The following is a 24,964-nucleotide window of genomic DNA, read 5'->3' as shown; positions in this document are numbered from 1 at the left end:
TGGGACTCGGTTTGCACCTTTGTGGACAGGAATATTACTGAAGATCAAAACTGTATTCTTTTTCCTGGACATAGAAAGAATGTATAATCTAATGAAGGAAATGTTTATTTTTAAATAAGAACAATGTTTTATGCCTATGTTTTCCAATTTGATTTTTTTCATACATATACATGTTAGAAATATAATGAAATATCTAGTTTCTCAATTTAATTGAAACCATGAAGAGTACAGTTTAGAAATTAGGTATCTGTAAATTGTTCCTTTCATGTATTACCCGTAATCACATTGAGATATATTATCTAGTCATCTGGCTCAATAAAGCTTAATGGAGACTGTTAATGAAAATGAACAGACTAGCAGCCAGAGACTGGATGGAGGAAGTCTGAGGGAGATAATGACATGAAATCATCTTGGGTTTGTTCTTTAGGAATGGGGCCTCAAAGAGAAGAACTATTTTTCTGCTAAGGTATCCATGTGAGTGACTCAGCAAATGGGACCTCCCTTAGTTTATAGCTTCATCCCTAAGCTAAAAGGGTTTATTTGATATGAGTGAGGTATGCTGATAACTGGTAGACATACAAACTCCACAAGAGGGATTGGAGAGACCAGTCTCTAGTCCATCCACTTCATTTCACATGGAACCTGAGGCCGGGCCAGCTGAAGAGGCCTGGGCAGGACAGGCCAGGTCACTTGGGATCTCTCCCTGACCTTTTCCGGTCACTGGCCAAGCAGCCTTCAGCAGGCTCTTCACTTCTAAGAGCTATTGTTCCTTTTTTATACAATGATGAGTTTGGACTAGATGGTCTTTAAGCGTATGGAATTCTAGACTTCTACGTACATACTATTATGCTTTGGAAGGACTATGAAGGGTTTGTATAATCCGGATGTTCTTCAGTTACCTTCTGTAGTTCTTACTGTTACTGTAGCAGTATTTACATTTTAGAGAATTATAATGGACTTTTTACTAACTTGGGTTGCTCTTTCTTGGTTAACTGAATAGAAGCCTGCATTACTGGACAGTTTGGGACATAGATTCTTTTTTTTAATATTACTCACACACCCCTACCTATTCCAACAAAACAGTGTCAGAAGATTTCAATTCTTTTAAAACATAAAATCAGTGATCTGACACTTAAAAATGGGCAGATACTATAAGCATATGTTTCTGATTTGCTTTAATCCAACTGTGTAAGAGTAGTAACTATACCAGAACACATAACAAATTGTTGGCGTTTTTTTTTTTTTTTTTTTTTCTTTAAAGCATTCAAATAACTAGATCACCAAATTCAGGCCCCAGTGTTTCTAAAAACACGGGACTCGGAGGAGATAAGGTTTAAATAGACACTTCTAACTCTGATCATAATTAATGACTTCTTTAGCAGACATACCAGAATTTTGACAGCTAATTGAGTGTTGTTCCATTCAAAGGCATCTGGTTTTACTTGGGAAGCTAATACTTACTCTAATGATGCTGCCATCATTTAAGTTATTTTGAAACTCCTCTCTTTAGAAATACCATCAAGGAAGGTAATAAGGTATAGGAAAATCAGTTGAATTATTATCTAATTAGTATTGCTTTCAGCATCTGGAAGCATCTCTTTCTTGATCTTTTTCCATGACTCCTGGTTTAGGGTAACATTTAACAAAATCACCCACCCACCTCAGATGAAATGTGGTTACTATTAAAGACAGTAAAAGGAATAATCCACAGAAAATTCCCAGAGAGCAGCTTATAATGGAAAGCGACAACTATCATTCTTAATTTCCTTGATCCTCTGAATAAGGGAACTTCCATAATTTCACCTGTCTTTAGTAGTTTAGAAAATGGAAAGATGTGGATTTTAAAATACCTCCGAAAGAGGTTGTCACTTTGTTCAGTGTCATTTGATACTGGACTTGGCTCTTTCTGAAGTAGAATTATAGAACTTGGATTGCTAATAATTACAGGGAAACAAACTCAAGAAAAATTTTCTCAAGATGAAATAATTAGTTTTGTTTATAATACTCTTTTCCTGCTCTGCTGACAGGTAATTGATCATTTTGGTTTGAACTAACACAGTTTTCCCCAAGTCAGGAACAGTCTGCCTTCAGCAATTGTATGGGAAGGGGAGGACCTTCTGGGTTGACCTGAGCCCAGAAGTATGGAGGGATCTGAGTTCACCTGAATAAATGCACACTATAGGTATCTTGGGCCAAAGTAAAGTCTCCCATGATGATGTTTGTCTAAATTTCCAGGAGTCTTTAACTTTCTGTGACTGTAAGATTACCAGGCTCGTGTAGCCACTAACTTAGTTTGGGGACAAAAATGATAGGATTGGCCAAAGTACTGAATTAAGTGAATTAGAGGCTGCCAGGCAGAACAGAGATACTAGCAGAGGGATATTTAAAATGAAATCTTTACTGAAACACTCCAGATAATATAAAACTGTCTTTTATTCCTCTCTAGAGACTATAATTTTACCAACACAAAGTTAGTCTTTTCATTTTCCACCCTAGTCATGTTCCTCAAGTTGGATGTACTTGGGTTTCTTGAGTCAAAATGAATCCCAGATGGCCTCCATTTCAAATAATCTGTAACAAGATACTACTTTGTTTATCCCGGGTTTCCTTTCACCAAGGTGAAGGAGTTTCTTTGGGTAATGCTAACTTATGCAGAGTTGCCAAATGGTGGTAGTTGCTTGAATGGAAGACACTTCCTTGGTTCCCACTTTGATGGTAGTATCCTGACCTTACTCTTCTTCCTGTGAGTATTCTGCTCTACCCTATTGCACCTCCCCCCCCCTTATCACATGGTTGTATATTTACCACAGGTCTTTATCATGTCCTCCCTAAGAAGACAAAGCAAACAGGTACACGAAGCTACCTTGTACAGTAAAAATATGAAATTTAAACACTGCTACGCAAATATTGTATAAAAAAAAGTCTGTAAACAATTTATTATGTAAACATACAGGGGAATAAAGACTTATCTGTTCAACCAGGAGCCTGATGTTCACAGATGTAAATAACTTAAAATAGCTGCTGTTTTCCTAATCTGATAGCCTACTTTTGCACGAAGGATTTAAACCCATTGTTGAGTGGCAGTAAGTAGCTGTGCACAAGGGAAGTGCGGACACCTGCTGAGGACATTTTAATGAGTCATGGCTACCATGGAGTCAGGGAGAATGAAACCCTCGTGAGCCTGCATTTGATATGACGAGATGCGGGTTTGAAAACGGAGCACAGATTTGCAGCTATCCTCCTCTAATTTAATCTTTAATATACCCAGGCCAGTTTAATTAAACATTTTATGTTGGCCACAGCAGTTTTATGCCCAGGGAGAAATCTCATTTAATTGCTCCACTGGCTTGAGAGGCACGGCATCACTGGCCCATGCTGGCTCCCGTCAAATCCCTATTCCCCAGTCATGGGTCTTAATACCACTGCACAACATATGGTAGAACCCTTAATTTTATTATCGAAGCTAAAAGGTCGTGGAAATTATTAATTTGATGTACACCTCTTGATTCCCTGATTTGGCTCCAAGAGTGTGACTTTCAATTGGTGCTGCATTTCTGGCGTTCTTATGAAGGGATATTTTGCTATTTGCTAAATGTATGAGAAGGTTTCTCAGTACTCCCCAAGTCTTCATTTTTCCGTTTTTAGCAAGAATTATGTCTTTGATACTCCCTGTACCTGTTATTTCAGTTTGTAGTATGGAGGAAAGAAAAATTCTGGATTGTGCATGATATATTGCACTAAAGAGTATCCAGCCTAAAATTTAAGTCTTCAGATTTTGATTTTTTTGAAAGCACTCTGATGACCCTCTCACTATGTCCATCACATAAAATTCCGAGGGTAAACATACCCCCAATCACTCAACACTGATGGTTGCTTTGGAAGTTAATAGGCAGTTAGGAGAGTTGCTAAGTCATCAGATACTTTTGGGGACTTCTTTCCTACTCTGTCAAGCATATGAACTCTTAGGGAAATCTATACAATTTGGAGCCTCAAAATAGACTAAAATGGCATTATCCCTGATAGAAGTTTCAAAAAGTGTGCTTAACCTTAACTTTGCACGCAGCCCTACATGAGAGCAAGAAAAAGAAGCATGTCTTGCCTTCTTGCTTAATTTAACGCACAAAACCACAATGAAAAGGGACGTAACACAGTTTGAGGGAATGAGAACAAAATGCCCTACTTTAGGCTTTATGATATGAAAGACCCTTGGGCAGACTGTAGGACCATGTCCTGGATTTAAGCCCTCTGCCCCTCAGGGACAACGGGCTAACTTCATTGAGCTCTGTGGTCATGGGGCATCTGCTATGCGTGGTTGGTTACCAGAGGAACGGGGCCAAGACATGAGGTTAAATTAGTGCAATTCCTTCATTGCTAGTAGCCAGACCTCTGCAAACATGTTTTCCTAATAGTGCAAGGCCATCCTCATCTACAAGGACTATTCACCTTGAAAACATGTGCTTTCCCTACCTTACTAGAACACACTCATTCCAGAAAGAACCTGTAACTGCCAACAAGACTTAATGTCCATCTTCTGCTCACAGTTATTTAGAACCTCTCCTTCTCGTGACCATTTTGTTTCTTGCGCTGAGAGAGTGTGGATATCTGTGCATCCCCAAACTCACTGGCATTCTTTGGTCTCCAGAATGCCTGGCTTGGAGAGCTGCAAAGGGTAGTTGCTCTCTGCTGTAGTCACACCACACCTTCTCTAAAAAGAATGAAGAGGTTCAGAGACTTGGCCTTCTCAGGAAAATCCTTTAAATTAGTTTTCCAACCCTAGAAGGCAGAAGAATGCTGAAAAACAGAAATGGATCTGGCCTTGTTTTGAAGAACAGGAAGTAAGTTTTCCCTGCAAACTAAATGTTATAGGGGTTTTGTGACTGTGCTTGTGAATTTTTAAAAGTTCTTGAAGTTTTAGGTGTAGTTTTCCTATTGCCATCAAAATCCTAGAATATGCTAGTGTGCCAGGTTTCCAGCCGACCAAGAACCCACTTTTTAAGTAATCTAGAAAGGTTAAGCATGTTCTTCCATCCTGTCCAGCTCTGGATGTGGGCATCTCTACTTGGTACCTGATAGTTCTTGAAATGTAATCTAAGACCGCAGGCATCCGAAGTGCCCCTGGTTCTATAGGTAGCTGCTTTTTGGCATTCTCTACACACAAACTGATCTGACGGAATTCAATTTAAATTTCCCCAAAACACCAACTCCTGTCAAACTGTTCAGTTTTCATTATTGATGGCTATGATGCCATTATTAGCTTGACCATGCAAGAAAGAAGGTGTTCCGTTTACTTCCTGTCAGCCGACTAATGCTTTCAAGTCACCGTGTAGGTACACATACTAAAGCTGTCGCTCAAAGAAAAAACTTATCCTCTTCAAAATCATATTCTTCAAACACTACTCAGAAAGCCATTTGGCACCAGTACAGAATTTTACTTAAAGATTCTAATCAGGAATTCACTGAATGCATTTGAACTCTTAGAAAATGAGGGGGGCACCCACCTTTTTTTTTCTTTCTGAAAACGATATTTAAGGTGAGAGCTGTTTAAAAAGAAGCACTGCTAAAAAGTTAATAGAATTCCGAGAAACGAGTATTTTTGTACCGTATCTTCTAAAATGTTCCGATCTCTCTCTACATCTCTTTGCATACAATGTAATGCCTCTAAGTGACTGGTTTCCCAATAAACTGATTTTGATGCCGCTTCTGCTGTGTTCTGTGTGCTTAATTCAAGCAGAAACCTTAGCAGGGGATAATTGTTAGCAGAAGTTTCTACTAGCTAATGATTTGCCTGGAAGGGGAGAGGGTAATGTGGGGAGGGGATGATGGAATTACCTCTGTACAGAGGTTCCAAGTCGTCTACAGAATCCAAACCATTGTACCAAATGCCTGGTGGGTTGGGAAACCCATGATGAAATGATATCTTTACCCCCAACCACGCTTTCTCTGGATTCTTCTTGCTTAGTTACATATGCCTTTTTCCTGCCCTCTTGCTAACATGTGCCCAATGACATACTCCTAACCTGCTAATATTTCTTGGAAGGTAAGCTGTCTTGCATTCTGATAATTGTCTATTTGATTTTAAAAGCCAGAGCACCCTGAGGCACCTCTATCTAGATAGAAGTAGACTGGTAGATTAGAGTTTGCAAATATTTCTGTAATTATCCTTGTATTTTACTCCTTCTGCTTAAAGGACTTTATCATAGATTCATTTAAGCAGAGGAGATCTTTGGTAACTTAGAAGACTGAAAACAAAATTCCAGAGCAATTCCAGCTGAAGGTGATTTATTTAATATGATTTTGACTATGTCTCCTCCCCTTAGAAAGTGCCTTCAGTATTGGTATTTGGGGCACTCTTGTGCTCTTTGAGTAGTGCTTATGATGTAAATCTTGTATTTATCAAGCAGCCGTGTTCTGCTGCTTTTCCAGGGTGGTGGTGGGGGCGGGGAGGGGGGTGGTTTGGGAGGAATCTGTCCTCAGATACAGGCAGCATGGAGCAGATAACCACATGTCAGATACTGAATTGCATTTGTCCCCAGACAGTACTTCTACATAATGCAGAACTGCCATGGTGTATATGGACATGAGTGACTGGGTTTGTTTTCATTCCATCGTGAGTCAGTGCCAGGTAGAGCAGGTGTCTGTGTCTGGCCCCGCGAGTAGGAGCAGCTCATAGTTATGCTGAATGTCTGTGTGCCTAACATCTTCATCTCCTTTCCTGTACATTGTGCCGATCATGTTCCAAAATGTGATACAGTGATTGCTTGTGTTCCAGTTTGTGTGCAGTTTCCTTGCCTGACTTTTATTTTTCTGTTTTTCCTTTTCCATTTTCAACCTTTATTATTTGGTCCCACAATGTTTCTGCCGCGGGTTGACCGTTAAATGTTCCAAGGAGAGTTGGACTGATCTGTGCATTAATTCTGCATTTTGTGCTTTTCTAGGTCTCCAGAGAGAGCCCAATCCCTGTCCTGTAATAACTGTAGAGCACTTTAAAGACTCAGCGGGTGTTAAAGGCCTTCCCTTGTATCCAGACCCCTCCAGAGTACCTGGCATGAAAACTCAGAACAATTTAGAATCTGACTACTTGGCCCGAGATGGCCCTTCAAGCAACAGTTCATTCCACAGCAGCGAAGAGGAAGGGACTGATCTCGAGGGGGACATGCTAGACTGCAGTGGGTCCCGACCTCTCCTCATGGAGTCTGAAGAAGAGGATGAGAGCTGCAGGCCTCCGCAAGGGAAACTGGGAGGAGCCATTCCATTCACTCAGCCAGAAGTCTCTACTGAGCAAGCAAAAGCAGGCCAAGGTGGAAGAAAGAACCAGTTCCAAGCCCTCACACAGCCGACCACTGATGGTCTCGGGGAGCCAGATGTTTTTGCCACAGCTCCCTTCAGGAGCTCAAGGGTTCCAACTGATGACATGGATATTTTCTCCAAAGCTCCATTTGTCTCCAAGGGCAGTGTGGCTCCTTCCCAGCCGGAGGAGGCGGACGTGTTCTTGAGAGCTCCTTTTACCAAGAAGAAGAGCATGGAGGAATTAGCAGTTGCCCAGAGCGCCTCCCAGGAGTTGCCCGTGCAGGCCAGTCTCCTCAACCAGACAGACGATGTTCCTTTGCTCCCAGGCCTAGAGAGGGCAGCGTATGCCCCCGTCCGAGCTCAGTATTCCATGGCTGCTTTTGTCCAACAGTCTAACCACCCCTCCCATTCTGTACAAGCAGCAGACCATCTAGACAGCATCTCTCCCAGGGGATCCTCCCTGGAACCTGGGGGTCATCCTAACGACAGAAACAAAGGACCTCAGCCCCAGAAAGAAGCTGTCTCAGGCCCCATGGCTGGCAAACCATTCCGCCCCCAGTCTTTATCCAAATATTCTCGTCACTATAGCCCAGAAGATGAGCCAAATCCAGAAGCCCAGCCCATTGCTGCCTACAAAATTGTTTCACAGACCAACAAACAGTCGATAGCTGGCTCTGTTTCCATCACATCCCTTTCCTCCAGGACTATGGAGCTGCCACCTGCAGATCCTTTTGCTTTAGCACCCTTTCCTTCAAAATCAGGCAAGCAGAAACCTTAGGAGCGATAACCTGAGCCTTAGGCGTCTGTCTTTACCCCACCCTCAGTACCTACCACGTCACTCCCAGCTGAGCCTATCTCAAGAAATACACCAATTATTATCTTTCAGTTCCACGTATCAGCAGAACTTGTGTGCTCAACAAACTCCGTTGCAGTGATACTTAACTGAAACCCCTTTAAGTTATGCTCATTTCTTTTGTTTATATTGATTTCTGGACTTCCAGGCATTTCCATCTCCACCTCCACCCAGAACTCTGCTTTCTTTGTTTGCCCCAAAACTGCTTGAATCCAGAAATACTTCACCCCAAACCAAAAGGGGCCATGTTACTGCAAGGTTTATTCCTGCAGTTTCCGTTCTGAGTCATGTTCATTGGAGGACACAAGATTAGTCCCTTCAGGACTTGACTTAATGCTCTTGCAAAGGGCATATTTCTGGAAGGAAATGCAAGATAAAAATCCTGCAAATCAAAAGGAAGTGTGATCCTGCAGATACTAATCATTCCTGTAAAACCAGCAACTCTACAAGGATTCTCTGGATCTGTTTCTGAGTCTGTGCGAGCCAGGCTGGCCTCTCACACATGAGTGTGGGTGTGTAACGTGTGTCAGATCCTTTCCTACATAGAAATGCAAACAGATGAGATATCTGTGCTCATGTCTAACAGTGTTGAGCCTTCCCATGCCCACGCTTTTTAAATCACCAGGAGTGCACAGGTATGTGTGTGCCATGTGTGTGTGCACAGGGAGCATTTTTCCTTTAGGTAAATCCTGTCATACTATACCTACCTCCACAATCACTCATTTACTGGCATTTGTCTCCTGACCTAATTGATCTGAGCCCTGTTTTTATTTAGTTCTTTTCTTGTGGCAAAATTGAATTCATTGGAATGTGTAGGAAAATCCTGCTGCAACTGAGGCTTTAGAATAGATTTTTCTTTCTCCAAAATGTGCTATTTGCTATTAACAAATTCCCTGTACATGGTCTTGAAAAATTAATTATCTTTATAATTCTCCCCGCCCCCAGAACGATAGAAAAGAGCACCTTGTTACAGCTCTAACCATTGGGTATATGGTGTTAGTAATATTTTATTAACTACTTAAAAACCTGTGAGCACTCCATGCTGTCACTATGGAATTCATCATGAGACTAGGCTACAAACTAGATTTGCTTCCTTATTTGTTTTTTCCAATTCCTTGCTTTCTTTCTCCACTGCCTCTTGAGGAAATAGAAATCTGAGACATGTAAGTCAGTTTGGAAGAAAAGAGCTGAATCAGCTAGCCATGAAAACCTTTCAATTCTCTGTCCTCTTTAGATGTTGAAGTAGGCCAGGTAGGTGACTGACTTGTGGTTTTGAAATGTCTTCTATTTCTGGAAAGATCTGACTCATTCCTGGCTGTTTTCATACCCTTTATTATAGTGCCTTAAGGTGAAATTCGTGTCTCCATGGGAAGATTTCTGCTGAGGAAGTTCAATTTAATGGAAAGAGCTGCTGGGCCATGTTTCAACCCAAAAGCTTCCTGTTACTTGTAATAATAGATGTTAGTGATGTCTCTGTTAGCTGGAGAAGTTGGGAGGGTTACTTACCAAACCAAATTAATGGTGTAAAAGAGTTGGAAATTCATCCAAGGTTCAAGCCAGAATGCTAGACTCATACTGCAGTTGATTAGGTATCACACTGTTTAAATTTGAAGCTCAGGGGTCTTGGTGGTAGGATATGAATGGCAACTTTTCAAGACTTTTTCTAGTGTAGTCTCCACTTATTTCAAATGTCCATGTTAAAAGATAAACTTTGATCATTGGCACTGGATCAGGGCTATCAGCAGTGGTTTTCCACCGAGTTTTCAGCCACACCAGTCTTTTTCACTTTGGGGAATGCAAAATGTTCCCTCTAAAAGTTTGCTTTTCTCCCAGTGACTATTTCTGATTTTTCTGTGTAACAATTGATGCAAAATCATTTTTTCAGTTGAATAAGTAGTTTGAGCTAATGCATATGGAACTTTGCGCCCCAAACTCTTCCCTTGGCCATTATCAATTAAAGGCCTCAAAAGCAGGAGCTAAGAGGATAGGAATATTCAGGGAGGTACTCACCCCCTGTCAGAAACTCTTAAAGGAGAAGGTCGCTCTCACTCACTCTTCCAGATATTCGGGATTACCTCCGTAATAGCCCTGCAAAATGTCTTTCCTTTGGTTATTTGATCACTTCTTCCTAATCAAGTAGCCATGTTAGCTCTCGAGGTAAAATCGATAAAATCATGGTGATTTTATCACATAGTTGAATCATTTGTCAAGCATGGGCTTGCAACGTTTTTTATTCTCACTGGAGACCTATTGTGGGTGGAGACTCTAAATACGTTCTTTGAATAGGAAATGAATGTAAAAACATGCAAATTACTTTTGTGTTTTTATTGAGTGATGCATGAAAATTGTTTGACTAAATTACATTAATTATTAGCTAATAACTAGTAAATTCTGCACTGATCTTTGGATCATATAGGGTAAATGCATCATTTAAAGGTTAAACATTCTTGCTGGGGCACCTGGGTGGCTCAGTCGGTTAAGTGTCCGACTCTCGGTTTCTGCTCAGGTCATGACCTCAAGGTTCGTGGGATTGAGCCCTGCATCGGGCTCCATGCTAACAGTGCAGAGCCTGCTTGGAATTCTCTCTCCCCTCTATGCCCCTCCCCTGCTCATTCTCTCTTTTCTCTCTCTCTCTCTCTCTCTCTCTCTCTCAAAATAAATAAATAAACATTTAAAAAAATAAAGATAAAATATTCTTGCCAGAGGCCATTCTGAATCTGGAATTCTAGAAAATTTAGCATTAAGGGAATTAGGAGTGCTCAGGGTGCTTTGAGTTAGTACCAAATGCATGTTTCCAAAAACTATACTGCAACAGGTTAACATTAAAGAGAAAAAGAAGATATATAGTCAACAAAATACTGTACTTCCTACTTTTATGTGTTATTTGCTTTTACACATTTGTTAGGGAATGCGGGAACTTGTGATCTTTCATTTCAGTGGAGCGCGATGAGCCAGAATATATTTAGATGTAAAGCATTGAACCACAACATGCACTGATGAACTTTTAAAGAATCTATGTTAATTGACTAACAGTCACTATTAAATTAATGAAGTTTTACTATGTGTGGTGGAAAATATTTAACATAGCTGTTTCTTGAGCTACATATGACCCTTTAGGCTCCCAGTCCTTGTTAGATTGGGAAGTGGAATGAACAAAATTTGATGTGGAAGCAGATGCTGGGCAGAGCCTAAGGGAACCTGGATCTTAAACTCAATTTCATTTTGGGCTCACTCATTATTAATGAGTTGAAAACTTCCTATGTGTGGACTGGTGTGTACATGTTCACGTGGCCACTTTAGGTCTGAGTTTAATCTGGTGACCAGCGTTTCTTTCTAAACTTTCAAGAAAAATATCGGCATCTTATTTGCCCGTTGTTGATTTAGTAAGTTTTAGAGTACATGTACATCAGTGTTTTCAGCTATTTGGTGGATATTTCACTGACTCATAAAGTCGCAGATCTCAGTTTTATTTAAAATAAATATAATCGCCAGAGTGATCTGACAATAGAAATTGAACCATGCTGTATTTGATACCATAAGGAAACGTCATCAGAACATAGATCATATAATTTGTATGCATTTTATCAAATAGGAAATTTTATAGGAAACGGGAGAAGGGTGAGAGCCAACTCATTCTCCAGCATGAGAATGGAGTCATTGGGTGCCTTTCATAAAGGAAGATGTCATTCTCTGCTGTGTCTTTGGAACTGAAATTGGAAAACACATGCCAGTCAACTGTGGAATGGCTGCTGGTCACACAGGTGTAGTTTTAGCTGAGAAATTTAGAACCCGGGTTATTTTGATAAAAGAAACATAGGAGAGCCGCTGGAAAGACCGCAGCTTTTGAGGAGGTGGAAGCGCTTTGTAAATGCCTGCAGTCACTCCTGGGTTCCAGTCCTCCCATCCTGCCTGATGGAGTAAACATGAAGAGTTTAAATGGAATCATGTCATTTAAATTCTTCATTTTTCAGTCCCTTTGTGAACTACTACTTGTGGTTTTTGGGTTTTTTGTTTTGTTTTTTTAAACCATCAGAATATTTGCAAACTTGTGAAGTTCACTTAAGGGTTTCAAGATGCTTGAAAATAAAAGTAGTATCTGGTTGGGAATTGTTTTTGTGTTCTTTTCCTACAAAAATAAATTTTCTAGGTTGCTGCAAACAACTAGCTGCCTCAGCTTAGATGTGAAAATCCACACTGGCGGTGTCTTGATTCCCCAAGTGCCACCTTCCTCTCCGACTTCCTGTTCTACTGCCTCCTTTGTACCTTGACCTTTATTAGGAAACAGGCCTCCCACGTGTGGTATCCAAGATCCTATCACTAAGACACAGCCAGACACAGCTCTTTCCTGCTTCTTTATTCCTGCAAATCTTCTTGGCTCACCTTCCTTGTACCTGTTCCCACCCCTTCATTTCCTCACTTAACATTACCCTATTATGACCATACCAATAAGTGGATGAAAGAGAGGTGGGACCGAGTGATCATGTTAATTTTTATGTGCCTTTGTTACTGTAAACAGTTTCTTAAGTTTCAGCCTAACCTATGATAATCTCACCACACTGGAATAATTCCAAATAAGAATGAAATGGCTCACCTTCCCCATTTCTTATGGACTAGAAGAACAGATGAAGGAAGGCTGGCAGAAGTCCAGCCTTACTCTGGAGACAACCCAAAGGCATCTCTCCACCATGATCTAACACAGGCCCAATGTGCTCCAGAATGCAGGGGCAAGTTTAGGCGTGAAGGGACTCTGGAATAGCTTGTAAAAAATGGCTAAATGCTAACCAGCACACGGGTGGCTTAGTCCAGGATTCCGGTAATTTATAATTCTGTAAGAAATGTAGTCTGAGCTATTTCCCAGCAGTCTCAGTATGGGTGGCACTGTTTTGAGTTTATAGTAACAGTGTTCTGTTCTTGAAATCAAGTCAATATTATCTGCATTACGTTGTAATAGAACTGCATATATGTGTTAAAGGGATCTGTCTGATTCCTTTTGGCAAGGAATTGCAGAAATGCTTTTTAACCATGTCAGTTAAAGTGAGACTTTGGGAGTGAGAGAAAACAATGTAGCCTTTTCACTCTGAAATGGCAAATCCAGTTGTATTCTCTGAGTCTACCAAAGACTCCTATTTGAGGATTGTGAATGGAGAAAGGTGTGTGTGTCTGTGTCGATGTCTGTGTGTGTGTGTGTGTGTGTGTCCTCATGCTTTTTGCCATGGTGTGAAGACCTCCTTATGAAGGCATCCAAAGAATACCAAGTGGTGACAGTAGGTAGCTGGCTTGAGTGAATTTAGTCCCATTGGCCAACAACTCTTGAGTTAGAACTGGAGTTGTTGTAGATAAAGGTGGGAAAATCAGCCATTGCCTCAGCCTGTTTCCACAGTAAGCATGCTCGTCTCATCCACAAAGATGAAACTCAGTAGGGTTTGACCTGAACCCTTGGCTCATGTGTGGTGTTGGACTGGCAACAGTGACCAGACAGCACAAGGCCTGCAAGATGTTCCTTTGAAAGAGAAAGTGTTTGATGCCATTTATTAGGGGACAGAAACCAAATAAAGGCCAAGGACCATGCTCATTCCATGGAGAAGAGGCAAACCCCTCTGCTGACAAAACATTCTGAGTTGACTGAATGAGGAAGTCAACCCAGCTATAAGGAATACTGAAGTTCTCAGACCTCAGAAGACAATATGTGCATGCAATCTCAAGGGCTGTGAACATGGGAAAGGAAGGGAAAAAGACATTTATAAAGTCAATCTTAACAGTTTTTGCAATACCTCTTACTTGCAGACTATTGGATTTATGTTATTGCACTCTTCGTGTGATCTATCTTATGTATCTGATAGTTTTTATGAATAATTTTTTGAGTTGTAAACTCTTATACACTTTATTAAAATGGACCTAATAAAAATAAATGATTGATATTTTGTATTATTTCTTAAGCCAGATCTTCCTAGGATTGAAGGGCTCCATAAGCACCTTTTATAGTAGCAAGCCTCGTTTTATGTTTTTAAGTTTCAAAGGACAACTTTTGGTTGGTTGGTTGCTAGGTTTCCAATGCCAAAATTGTTATTTCCTGACAACTTCTTTCCATTCTAGATGTTCCATGGAGACGTAAATGAAATAATACAAGACAATGGGGCCATATGGATTGAGCTAGAAAAAACACAGAGCTCCCTGCTATTGTAAACTTTATTGTGAGCTCCTAAAATATGTTATTTGAATATGACCGGCATCAATATTCAGTCTTTAAAAACACACACAAAAATCCCTTAAGAGAGACCAGCGTTAACATAACAAAGAAGTCTCGGAAACAACAAACAAAAAAGCCAGAGTCTTAACTATGGAAAAGTAACTGGTGATTACCAGAGGGAGGTTGGTGGGGGGCTGAGTGAAATAGGTGAAGAGGATTAAGAGTACACTTACCATGATGAACACTGAGTAATGTAGAGAATTGTAAAATTGCTATACTGTACACCTGCAACGAATAGAACACTGTACTTTAATTATACTGGAATTAAAATAACATTAAAAAGTACACACACACACACAAAGAGAAGTCTTGGGGGGAAATGAGTTATTCCTAAGAATTTCTAAATCTATACTGTGGGAGAGAAACTGCCTGCCTGTTTCCTCTCCAAATTTGAGAAAATAATAGTAACATTTGAGCTTTAACGAGTTTGACATCCATCATTCAGGGAGAATTGGCAAAGGGCTGAGTTCAGTTCTGAGTTCAAACTGATAATGGTTCAACGAAGATCCAGGGATCCAGAGAGTTATGGTATAATATATATAAGTAAAACCAAAGGTGCCTACTTTTTCTGAAGATTCATTTAACATCTGATTCACCTGTCTTTAAATATATGCCCTGCCTAGTTCTACAGTGTGAAGTTCCTTTGCTTTTTCTATTTCAAGGTATCATTAACCAAGAGTACAATCTTCCTTGTCTGTGACTTGGACTGCTCTGGGGGAAGCCATTTTAGATAGATGCATTGTTCCCACTAAGATAGATGCAGGAATCAGAGTCTTCTGCACATGTGGACCGACTCACCTGCAGTGACTTAGCTCTGCCTTCCTTGTAGGGAGAGCCAGAGTTAGACACTCTGGCTCCCACAGGACGCTATCGTTTGCATTCACCCTTTTGTGGCTTACTTTTGCTAGCTTTGAGACTGGTTAATAAGAGACCAGCCAGGGAAGTATTACCCCCTAATCAAAAACCAAGTGGGAAAAACCCGAGTGAGGCCCAGAGAAAAGCCGCGAGCAGATAATTTAGACCCATCTCTCTGGATTTGGAGACAGAGATCTTTTTCCTTCCATCATAAGAATTTTTCCTTGAGTTTATCTATCCTTATATTGGGGTAGTAAGGTCTAGAGGGCCTCAGTTAGCATCTCAGCTTACATGGAAGAAGACAAATAATTCCTCAACCTTTTATGCAAGTTAAGTCTAGAGGGCCCAAAAGAATCCAAGTATACTCTTCAGAGGCAGCTCAGTTCTCTAGCACTGAGAGAATATGGTGAAGTCACATATGGTGAAATTAGTATTTCTACCTGATCTCCCCAGCCTCATCCTGTTTCTGAGCAGGACCTTTAACCCAAGGACAGACTCTGTTTTTACTCTTTAGAGAACCCTAGGTTATTGGAAGGGAATTGATCACAGTTTTCTAATGGAGTAACCAAAAATTAAATATAAACTGTCAGACTTTGTTCAGTTTCTAATGAATATTACTAGTAGAAATATTCAGTTCAAGTAAAATTCAAATCAGTTAAAACCACGCATCAGTGAAAATTGATGGAAGAATGAAATTTTGACAAAATCTGAATCAGAATCTTGACTCAGGAAATTTGAATTTAGTAGGTTTAGTAGCCACAAGAGAACTTAGTAGCAGAAGGTACATTGGTAAAATTTGAAATGAACCAAAAATTGACTAATAAGTCTCCATTATAAAATGTATACAGAAAAGACTGGATCCCGGGGCTTCTGGGTGGCTCAGTCGGTTAAGCATCTAACTTTGGCTCAGGTCATGATCTTGTGGTTTGTGGTTTCAAGCCCTGTGTTGGGCTCTGCGCTCAGAGCCTGGAGCCTGCTTCAGATTCGTTGTCTTCCTCTCTCTGTGCCCCTCCCCTGCTCATGCTCTGTCTCTCTTTCTCAAAAATAAATAAACATTAAAAATAAAAAGAAAGAAAAGACTGGGTCCCTGGAAATACATTGCCTAGGAAATTGATCAAAAATTAAATTAGCCTAATAGAGTTAGTAGGATTTCTTAGAAGAATTTCTTGATGAAAATTCATCAATGCTAGCCCAGTTAAAATATGTGTTCAAAAACACAAGGTGAAACAGCCACAGTAGTTCAGTATGTCTTTCTTGTGCCTGCACATGGGCTGTTGAAGTAAAGTTGTCCAGATGGCCAGTAGTAGTATGAATCAGGAGAGAAGTCTTGACTGCTGGTAGAGGAAAGTCATCAGTGAGTCTATCAGTGAGTCTTGGATGAGGAGAATGTAGAATGAGAGGAACATTTACAACACCCTTTGGGAATGACAACACTTCAAGGACGGGTGGAGAAACAAAGCCATGAAGGAAACTGAGTCACAAACGTAGACGAACAGAAGGGGGATACCAAAGCTAAGAGAGGAAACCTTTTCCAGACTGAGAAGTGGTCGGTAGTTTTTAAATGCCACAGAGAGATCAAAAGAGATAGGAAAATGTTAATTGGATTTGTCATTTGGAGGCCAGAGGTGAACTCAAGAGCAATTTCAGTAAAATAGTCAGGGCAGACTGCAGTGCATTGAGGACTGAGTGGGGTGTAAAGAAGGAAGGATATATTTTAAAGAACAAGGTGGTTCTATTGTATACAAGGACCTTGTATAAATAATAACCCACAATTTAAGGGCACCACAGCTGCACTGTTCTTTTCCCCAGGAGAGCAACGTGGTCCCCAATTTTTTTTTATTATATGTTTTTTTTTTCTTAAAAGATTTATCCTTCTTAAATTAACAGCCTTCTCCATATCTTATTATATCTAACTTGCATTCCAATATCATTGATTTGGATGTTTTTTCCCTCCAGTTCTCATACTAATAACATCACAGAATAAATGTTTGTAGGATAGAAAAGGAAAATTACACTATAATATCAGTGAATTTTAAAAAAAAATGGGGGCACCTGGGTAGCTCAGTTGGTTGAGCATCCAGCTCTTAATTTTGGCTCAGGTCATGCTCTCATGGTTCACAGGATTGAGCCATGTGTTGGGCTCTGTGCTGATGGCACAGAGCCTGCTTGGGATTCTTTCTCTTCTTCTCTCTGTCCCTTCCGTGTGTAAGCATGCACGTGCACTCACAAAGTAAAAAAACATTAAAAACAAAACACTGTATTCACTATGGTAGGCTGAATAATGCCTCCTACATCCATGTCATAACCCCCAGAACCGGTGAAGGATACCTTATATAGCCAAAGGGATTTAGCACATGTGATGATTAAGGGTCTTAAAATGGGACCCTTAATTAGTTCTAAATTAGTCAGGTGGGCCCAACATAATCACAGCTTCAAGAGAGATGCAGGAAATGGGAATGCAGACTGGTGTAGCCATTCTGGAAAAACAGTATGGAGGTCCCTCAAAAAATTAAAAATAGAACTACCCTATGACCTAGCAATTGCACTACTAGGTAATTATCCAAGGGATACAGGTGTGCTGTTTCAAAGGGGCACATGCACCCCAATGTTTATAGCAGCGCTATTGACAATAGCCAAGGTATGGAAAGAGCCCAAATGTCCATCGACGGATGAATGGATAAAGAAAATGTATATACATACAATGGAGTATTACTCGGCAACCAAAAGAGTTGCCATTTGCAACTACGTGGATGGAACTAGAGGGTACTATACTAAGTGAAATTAGTCTGAGAAAGACAAATATCATATGACTTCACTCATATGAGGAATTTAAGATACAAAACAGATGAACATAAGGAAAGGGAAGCAAAAATAACATAAATATAGGGAGGGGGACAAAACATAAGAGGCTCTTAAATATGGAGAAAAAACAGAAGGTTGCTTGAGGGGTTGTGGGAGGGGAATGGGCTCAATGGGTAAGAGGCATTAAAAAAAAAAAGATGCAGGAAAAGAGAAGACAGCAACGTAGTGACAGAAACAAAGTCTGGAGTGATACTTTGAAGATGTAGGAAGCCAAAGAATTCAGGTAGCCACCAGAGGTGAAAAACACAAGGAAACAGATTCTCCCCTCAGAGCCTCTAGATGGAACCAGCCTTGCTAACAACTTGACTTTTAGTCCAGTGAAAATGGGCTTCAGGCTGTACCTGTACCTGTATCAGACTGTATCTGACCTCCAGACTATAAGAGAATAAATTTGCTGTTTTAAGCCATTCCAGTGGTGATGATTTGTTATAGCAGCAGTAGGAAACTAATCTAGTCACTAAAGCTACTCCCAAAGTTCTAAGACAAGTTAACAACAGCACCGTTCTTACTGACAAAGGGCAACGGATACCTTGTGTTGAGGAGTGGAGGTGAACACAAGTTGAAACTGCTTAGGGTTACATTCCTCGTCCATCACTTCCTAGCTGTGTAAACTTGAACAAACCACTGAACTTCTGAGTCTGTTTCTTCATCCGTAAACCAGGCATAACATTTAATGCCCACATCACAGATTGTTACGAGTTGTACTTAGAAGAGCGGCCCATTTTAAGTGCTCATTCAGTATTACTGATTGCTGTTTGACTCACCAGCTTTGGTGGCACCACCATGTGGTAATGGCACAATTCCCTTGAGCCTACCAGCTCCGAAGCTGTGCTTTATCTGACAATTTTTAATATTTGCATTTATTTCATATTTTGCATATGAGGTGACACTTTATTACTCTTTTTATGTAGCCCTTTCAAATTCATATAAGATGTGACCATGCTATGAGCTTGAATGGAAATGAAAAGAGAGCTAGGGAGCTTGCCAGTGGGGGACATGGATGAAGGAGGATTAATGGGGGAAGTGCTTGAATATGGTTGTTCCTTATCAGCTAAGGAGAAACCACCTGTAGAGAAGGAACAGATGAAGATGAAGGAACAAGAGACTGAAAAGTAAATGGACAAGCACACTCAGCACTACACCCAGATCTTGGTTTCTAAATGAAAGGAACCGAGACTCCACAGAGAATGGCTGATTCTAGGGCTGGGGGCAGGAAATATACAAGGTGAACTCCGAGCACCTGGTATTGCCAGAAAGTAAAGAAGTGCTTAAAAAAAAAAAGCCACAGAGACACAGGCACCAACCTGATATCAGCCCATACTGATATAAAAGTCATTGAAAAAATAAATGGGGGAAGAAAAGACATATCGCACATAGAAGAATTTCAACTAATTTGTGTAGACTCTCCTGCCTCCAAAGTAGAGCTTAATTCCACAGACTTTGAATGTTGTCTATACTTCCAAAAAGTAGTGTATGGAAAGGGAAGATGGAAAGAGTAACTTTGCAGTGGAAAAACCTGACAAACACCACCTCAGCCAGAGGATCAAAGTTAACATCAACAGTGGTATGTTGTGACACTGTTGTGACAACCGTGACATGATGTGATGAGAAGAGTATTTGACCTCTGTGGTCTTCCTCTCCAAAACCCATAACCCCAGTCTAACCAAGAGAATAATATCATACAAATTCCCACTGAGGGACATTCTACAAAATATTTGACCAGCACTCTTCAAAGCTGGTAAAAGTCACCAACTCACCAAAACAAGGGAAGTCTGACAAACTGTCACAGGCCAGAAGGTGTTAGGAGCTATGACGAGAAAATGTAATATATCTGGATAGGATCCTGGAACAGAAAAAGAATTAAAGAAAAAGTAGTGAAATCCAAATAAACCATGGAGGAGTTTTGTTAATGTTGGTTCCTTAGTTATAATAATTAGCAATACTGGTTCCTTACTTTTGGCAAATGTATAATTGTAACGTAAGACACTATCAACAGGGAAGCCGATTAAGGGACAGATAGAAACAATTTGTACTGTCTTTGCAACTTTTCTGTAAATCTAATAGGACTTTGGAATAAAAAGTTTACCGCTTTCTCTCTGCTGGCAGCAATCAGCTCAAAGGCAAGCCAAGATGGGCGCTTACTATGACATCCAGGAGCTATGGAGGAAGAAGTAGTCCCATGTGATGCGTTTTCTTCTCAGTGTGTGCTGCTGGCAGTAATGCCAGCTCTCTGTGCTCCACAGGGCCACCCACCCAGCCCAGCTCAATAAAGCTCACAGACTGGGGTACAAGGCCAAGCAAGGTTATGTAACATATCATATTGGTGTGCGACGCGGTGGCCGCAGATGCCCAGTTCCTCAGGGTGCCACCCATGGCAAGCCTGTCCATCACGGTGTTGACCAGCTGAAGTTTGCCTGAAGCCTTCAATCTGTCACAGAGGAGTGAGCTAGATGCCACTGTGGGGCTCTGAGAGTCTTGAATTTGTCCCGGGTTGGTGAAGAGTCCACGTACAGATTCTTTGAGGTCATTCTCATCGACCCATTCCGTAAAGCTATCAGAAAAAGTCCTGACGCCCAGTGAATCACCAAACCAGTCCACAAGCACAGGGAGCTGTGAGGGCTGCCATGTGCTGGCCATAAGAATGTGGCCTTGGAGGGGCACCTGAGTGGCTCAGTTGGTTGAGCGTCCAACTGCGGCTCAGGTCGTGATCTTGCAGTTCGTGGGTCCGAGCCCTGAGTCGGGCTCTGTGCTGACAGCTCGGAGCCTGGAGCCTCCTTCGGATTCTGTGTCTCCCTCTCTCTCTGCCCCTCCCCTGCTCACATTCTACCTCTCTCTGTTTCTCAAAAATGAATAAATGTTAAAAAAAAAAAAAAAAAGAATGTGGCCTTGAAAAGGGCCACAAGTTCCACCACGTTCTTGGTGGTTCTCACTGTGTGGCATGGAGAAGACACAGTACTCTCCAGGTCTGCCATTACCTCTAATATAAGTAATGTTTGTAAAATTTGTACCTAAAAAACAATTTAGGACAGTAAAAAAAAAAAAAAAAAAGAATAAAAAGTTTACTTAAAAAATAATAAATTGGGTGGGGAACCTGGGTGGCTCAGCTGGTTAAGTGTCTGACTTCAGCTCAGGTCATGATCCTCATAGTTCATGGGTTGAAGCCCCGGGTCAGGCTCTGCTGACAGCTCAGAGCCTGGAGCCTGCTTCGGATTCTGTCTCCCTCTCTCTCTGCCCCTCCCCCACTTACTCTCTGTTTCTCTCTCTCAAAAATAAAATTTTTAAAATTTATTTAAATCTGCTAAGAACGACGACACAAAGAGGTTAAGTTCGGAGTAGCTAGTAAAGGGAATTGTTAAAATATCTGCAACCATTGTTTTGAATAGACTCAGTTCAGTAAGATAAGGTAAGAGTTCAGGAAAGGGCTTAACTATGGTCCTTGTGATCTTCCCATCTCCTTGAAGAAATGCCTGCAGGTCCCATCACTTTCTGGTCTCCTTCAGCTTTAAACATGATCGTATTTCCCACAGTCCTCTCCAGTGGTAAGAAATCTAGCTAAGTCTTTACACCTTCCATTTTCCGTCTACCAGAGAGCTTCCTTCCTTTCCCTAGGTTGGGCTCAGAAGCCAGCCTCCTCTTTCTACACCTGCCTCCTATGGCTGGGGCAGGAGGAGGGGCTTTGGGATCAAGGTGCAGCATCCTTTTCCTTGGCTGGGGCTGCCCGTGGCTCTCTGCCCTGTTCCTGTCCAGGGTGACACACCCTCTAGCTCAGGGGGTTGGCAGACAATGGCCTATGGGGCAAATCTGAGCAGCAGAGAAGCATGGTTTTTTCCATTTTTTGATGTCTGGAAAAAAATCAGTAATATTTCATGACATGAAATTAGATGAAACGAAAATGGCAGTGTCCGTAAATAAAGTTGTATTGGGACACAGTTATACCCATATATTTATGTATTGCTCATGCCTGCTTTTGCTCTATAATGGCAGGGTTGGCTGGTTGTGGTAGACACTATATGGTTAGGAAGACTAAAATATATCCTCTCTGGCCCTTTACAATTGAGTTTGCTGAGCCCTGCTTTCACTCACTCTTGCAACCCACTCCCCTCACCTTCTGCCACTGGTGGTATAACCCACGCAGCAAGCTGGAGCCCCTTGCCCTCCTGGGGACCCTCGTGAGCAGGAGTTCAACCTGGCTCACTTCTGCAGCATCTCCTTGTTCCATGGAAAGTCCTGCATCCTTGTCCCTCCAAATGTCAGGAGTGCAAGCTGGTCCCCTATTCCTTCCCTCTTTGCTGTGCCATTGTGGGAGGCTCCAGATAGCCTCCTACCTTTAGGCTTCACCCCCCAAACTCCTGGGGATACTCCAAAGACTCCCTCACCATGTTTTACCCAAGTAACTGGAGAGGCAGACCCAGAGTTCCTATAGTTCAGGAAGCCTGCGGCCAGTAGATGAGACACCACACTCCTTGTGGGCACCCTGGGGCCTTAAAATATGATTTTCAGGGGCATCTGGGTGGCTCAGTCAGTTAAGCATCCGACTTCGGCTCAGGTCATGATCTCATGGTTTGTGAGTTTGAGCCCCACATTGGGCTCTGTGCTGACCACTCAGAGCCTGAAGCCTGCTTCAGATTCTGTGTCTCCCTTTCTCTCTGCCCCTCCCCGCCCCACTCTCTCTCAGAAATAAATAAAACGTGGGGCGCCTGGGTGGCTCAGTCGGTTAAGCGTCCGACTTCGGCTCAGGTCATGATCTCGCGGTCTGCGGGTTCGAGCCCCGCGTCGGGCTCTGGGCTGATGGCTCAGAGCCTGGAGCCTGCTTCTGATTCTGTGTTTCCCTCTCTCTCTGCCCCTCCCCCATTCATGTTGTGTCTCTCTCTGTCTGAAAAATAAATAAACATTAAAAAAAATTAAAAAAAAATTAATAAAAAAAATAAAACGTTACAAAAAATATGCTTTAAATAACTAAATAAATAAATAAATACATAAATAAATAAATAAAATATGATTTTCAGTTGGCCTGCCAGGATGAGTTGAGGGGGTGGTCACCATTTTTCTACATCTTTTAGGAAGTCCACAGGGTTGTCTCTAATCACTTTAAAATGTTGGAGCCCTTATTATCCAATGTCCTTGACTTTGAGGCTTTAGCCAAAACTCTAAAACAACAGGAAAAGTCCCAGACCATACCCTGTGACACAGGGTATTATGGTGTACAACTTCAGGGGGTGTGATTCACATTGAGGCCTATGTTACTGTGGCCCCTAGGGTTATTATACAGGGCACACCCTGCATGGCCAGAAGCCAAGCTCCTATGGCTACATATACACAGCAACAAACCCAAATGACCCACATGTCTTCTCTTCCTCACAGATCTCGAATCTAAGGACACTTTCCTGGCTTTGGAGATGAAAGCAGACAGGTGCAGTATGATAAAGGAAGCCCAGGTTTTGGTGGCTGTTGGTATAAGCCTTTGAGCATAAAATAGCAGAGGAATTCCAAGGCTTGTATAGTGATACGGGGAAATTCGAAAGTAGTACGACTTTTGCTTTTAAAATGTTTATACCAGTGGTTCAGGTCACGATCTCACGGTTTGTGAGAGAAGCCTGCTTGTGATTCTCTCTTTCTCTTTTTGCTCCTTCCCCACTCTCTCAAGATAAAAAAATAACATGTGTATTCTAGACTTTTTAAGAAAAAGGAACAGATTTTTTTTCTCTTAAGCAACAAACCAGAGAGTAGAGAGAGCTATATGTAATTAGAGTGATAATTAGAAGGTATTATCTCCAAAAAGAAGAAGGAGGAGGAGGGGTGTGAGGAAGAGGAGGGGGAGATGGCATCATCTCTGTTGTTACCTCTTCAACATTTCTTGAAACTTTAATCAATCTCTGGGTAAAAATAGGGCCACATTACAATATTTCTCTGTCCCTACCATCTCTGTAGAAACTCTAATGACCTGCGTCTCTTTCCAGCTATTCCTGGGATCACATGTGCTTGGAACAGATTCTGTTCTGCTATCATTTACATATTTACTTCAACTGCTCTGCAACTTGCTGCCAAATCAGCCCCAGAAGGCCAAGGCACCCACCATGTAGAATCCTCCCACTACTCCTGTCCAGACGGGCTGCTGCAGCCTGCTAATAAAGCCGCATGACCCAGGGCTCAAGGCTCACACAGTCTTGGACACAGTCTTGGATGTTTTAACAAAGCAGCTCTCTTATTTTGTGTGTCACCTTGGTTTCAAGCCCCCTTCCTGGGCCTCAGGCAGCGTCCATGGGTGTTAGACCAAAGACCGTCTGCACAGCAAGGTTCACTGATCTTAAATCACACTTTAAAAAAAAAAATGTTTGTTTATTTATTTATTTTAAGAGAGAAAGAGACAGAGAGAGAGAGAGCACTAGTGGGGATGGGCAGAGAGAGAGAGAGAGAGAGAGAGAGAAAGAATGCAGGCTCGATCCCACGAAGCATGAGACCATGACCAGAGCCGAAATTAAGAGTCGAATGCTTAACGAACTGAGCCACCCAGGTGCCCCATGAATCAAACTTTTGAATACTGGCTTTTTCCCAGAGAGGAATTCTTTCCCAGGACAAATTCTTTCCTGGCAGGCTTTCCAATGCCTCAGGTAAACATTTATCTGCTGGAACTTGCCACATTGGCCCCCAGAAATGCTCAAACCTGTTCTAGGAAGAACAGACTAGGCTGCTGACCTCAGGTGTTGTTGCTTATAGACGTGTCAGGAGTGGGTCTCAAAGTTTTACAGGAGAAGACAACAGCGTTGTTAGACCTACCCATATGACAAGCTCGGTGCAAGACACTCGAAATGCATTTTTCTCTATTCCACTTGACCATTTTTGATAGATATTGTTATCCACAT

General features: G+C 41.5%; 1 protein-coding gene and 1 pseudogene across 17 annotated transcripts in view; both read left to right on the top strand.

The window, feature by feature from the left end:
* AAK1 (AP2 associated kinase 1) overlaps positions 1-10,453 on the top strand; it is a 168,656-nt gene extending 158,203 nt beyond the window's left edge. For all 17 annotated transcript variants that reach the window (XM_042981620.1, XM_042981618.1, XM_042981619.1 and 14 more), the window contains one exon: positions 6,936-10,453. In XM_042981620.1, coding sequence (XP_042837554.1) covers positions 6,936-8,065 — 1,130 coding nt within the window. In that variant the 3' untranslated portion in view covers positions 8,066-10,453. The remainder of the gene's footprint in view (positions 1-6,935) is intronic.
* Positions 10,454-20,234: 9,781 nt separating this feature from the next.
* LOC102954828 lies at positions 20,235-21,085 on the top strand (annotated as a pseudogene).
* The last annotated feature ends 3,879 nt before the right edge of the window (positions 21,086-24,964 follow it).

This window comes from Panthera tigris, chromosome A3 (assembly GCF_018350195.1).
Source record: "Panthera tigris isolate Pti1 chromosome A3, P.tigris_Pti1_mat1.1, whole genome shotgun sequence".
In the NCBI taxonomy this organism is placed as follows: Eukaryota; Metazoa; Chordata; class Mammalia; order Carnivora; family Felidae; genus Panthera; species Panthera tigris.
Note: the sequence above shows the minus strand (reverse complement) of the source record. Positions and strands in the feature narration are given on the sequence as shown.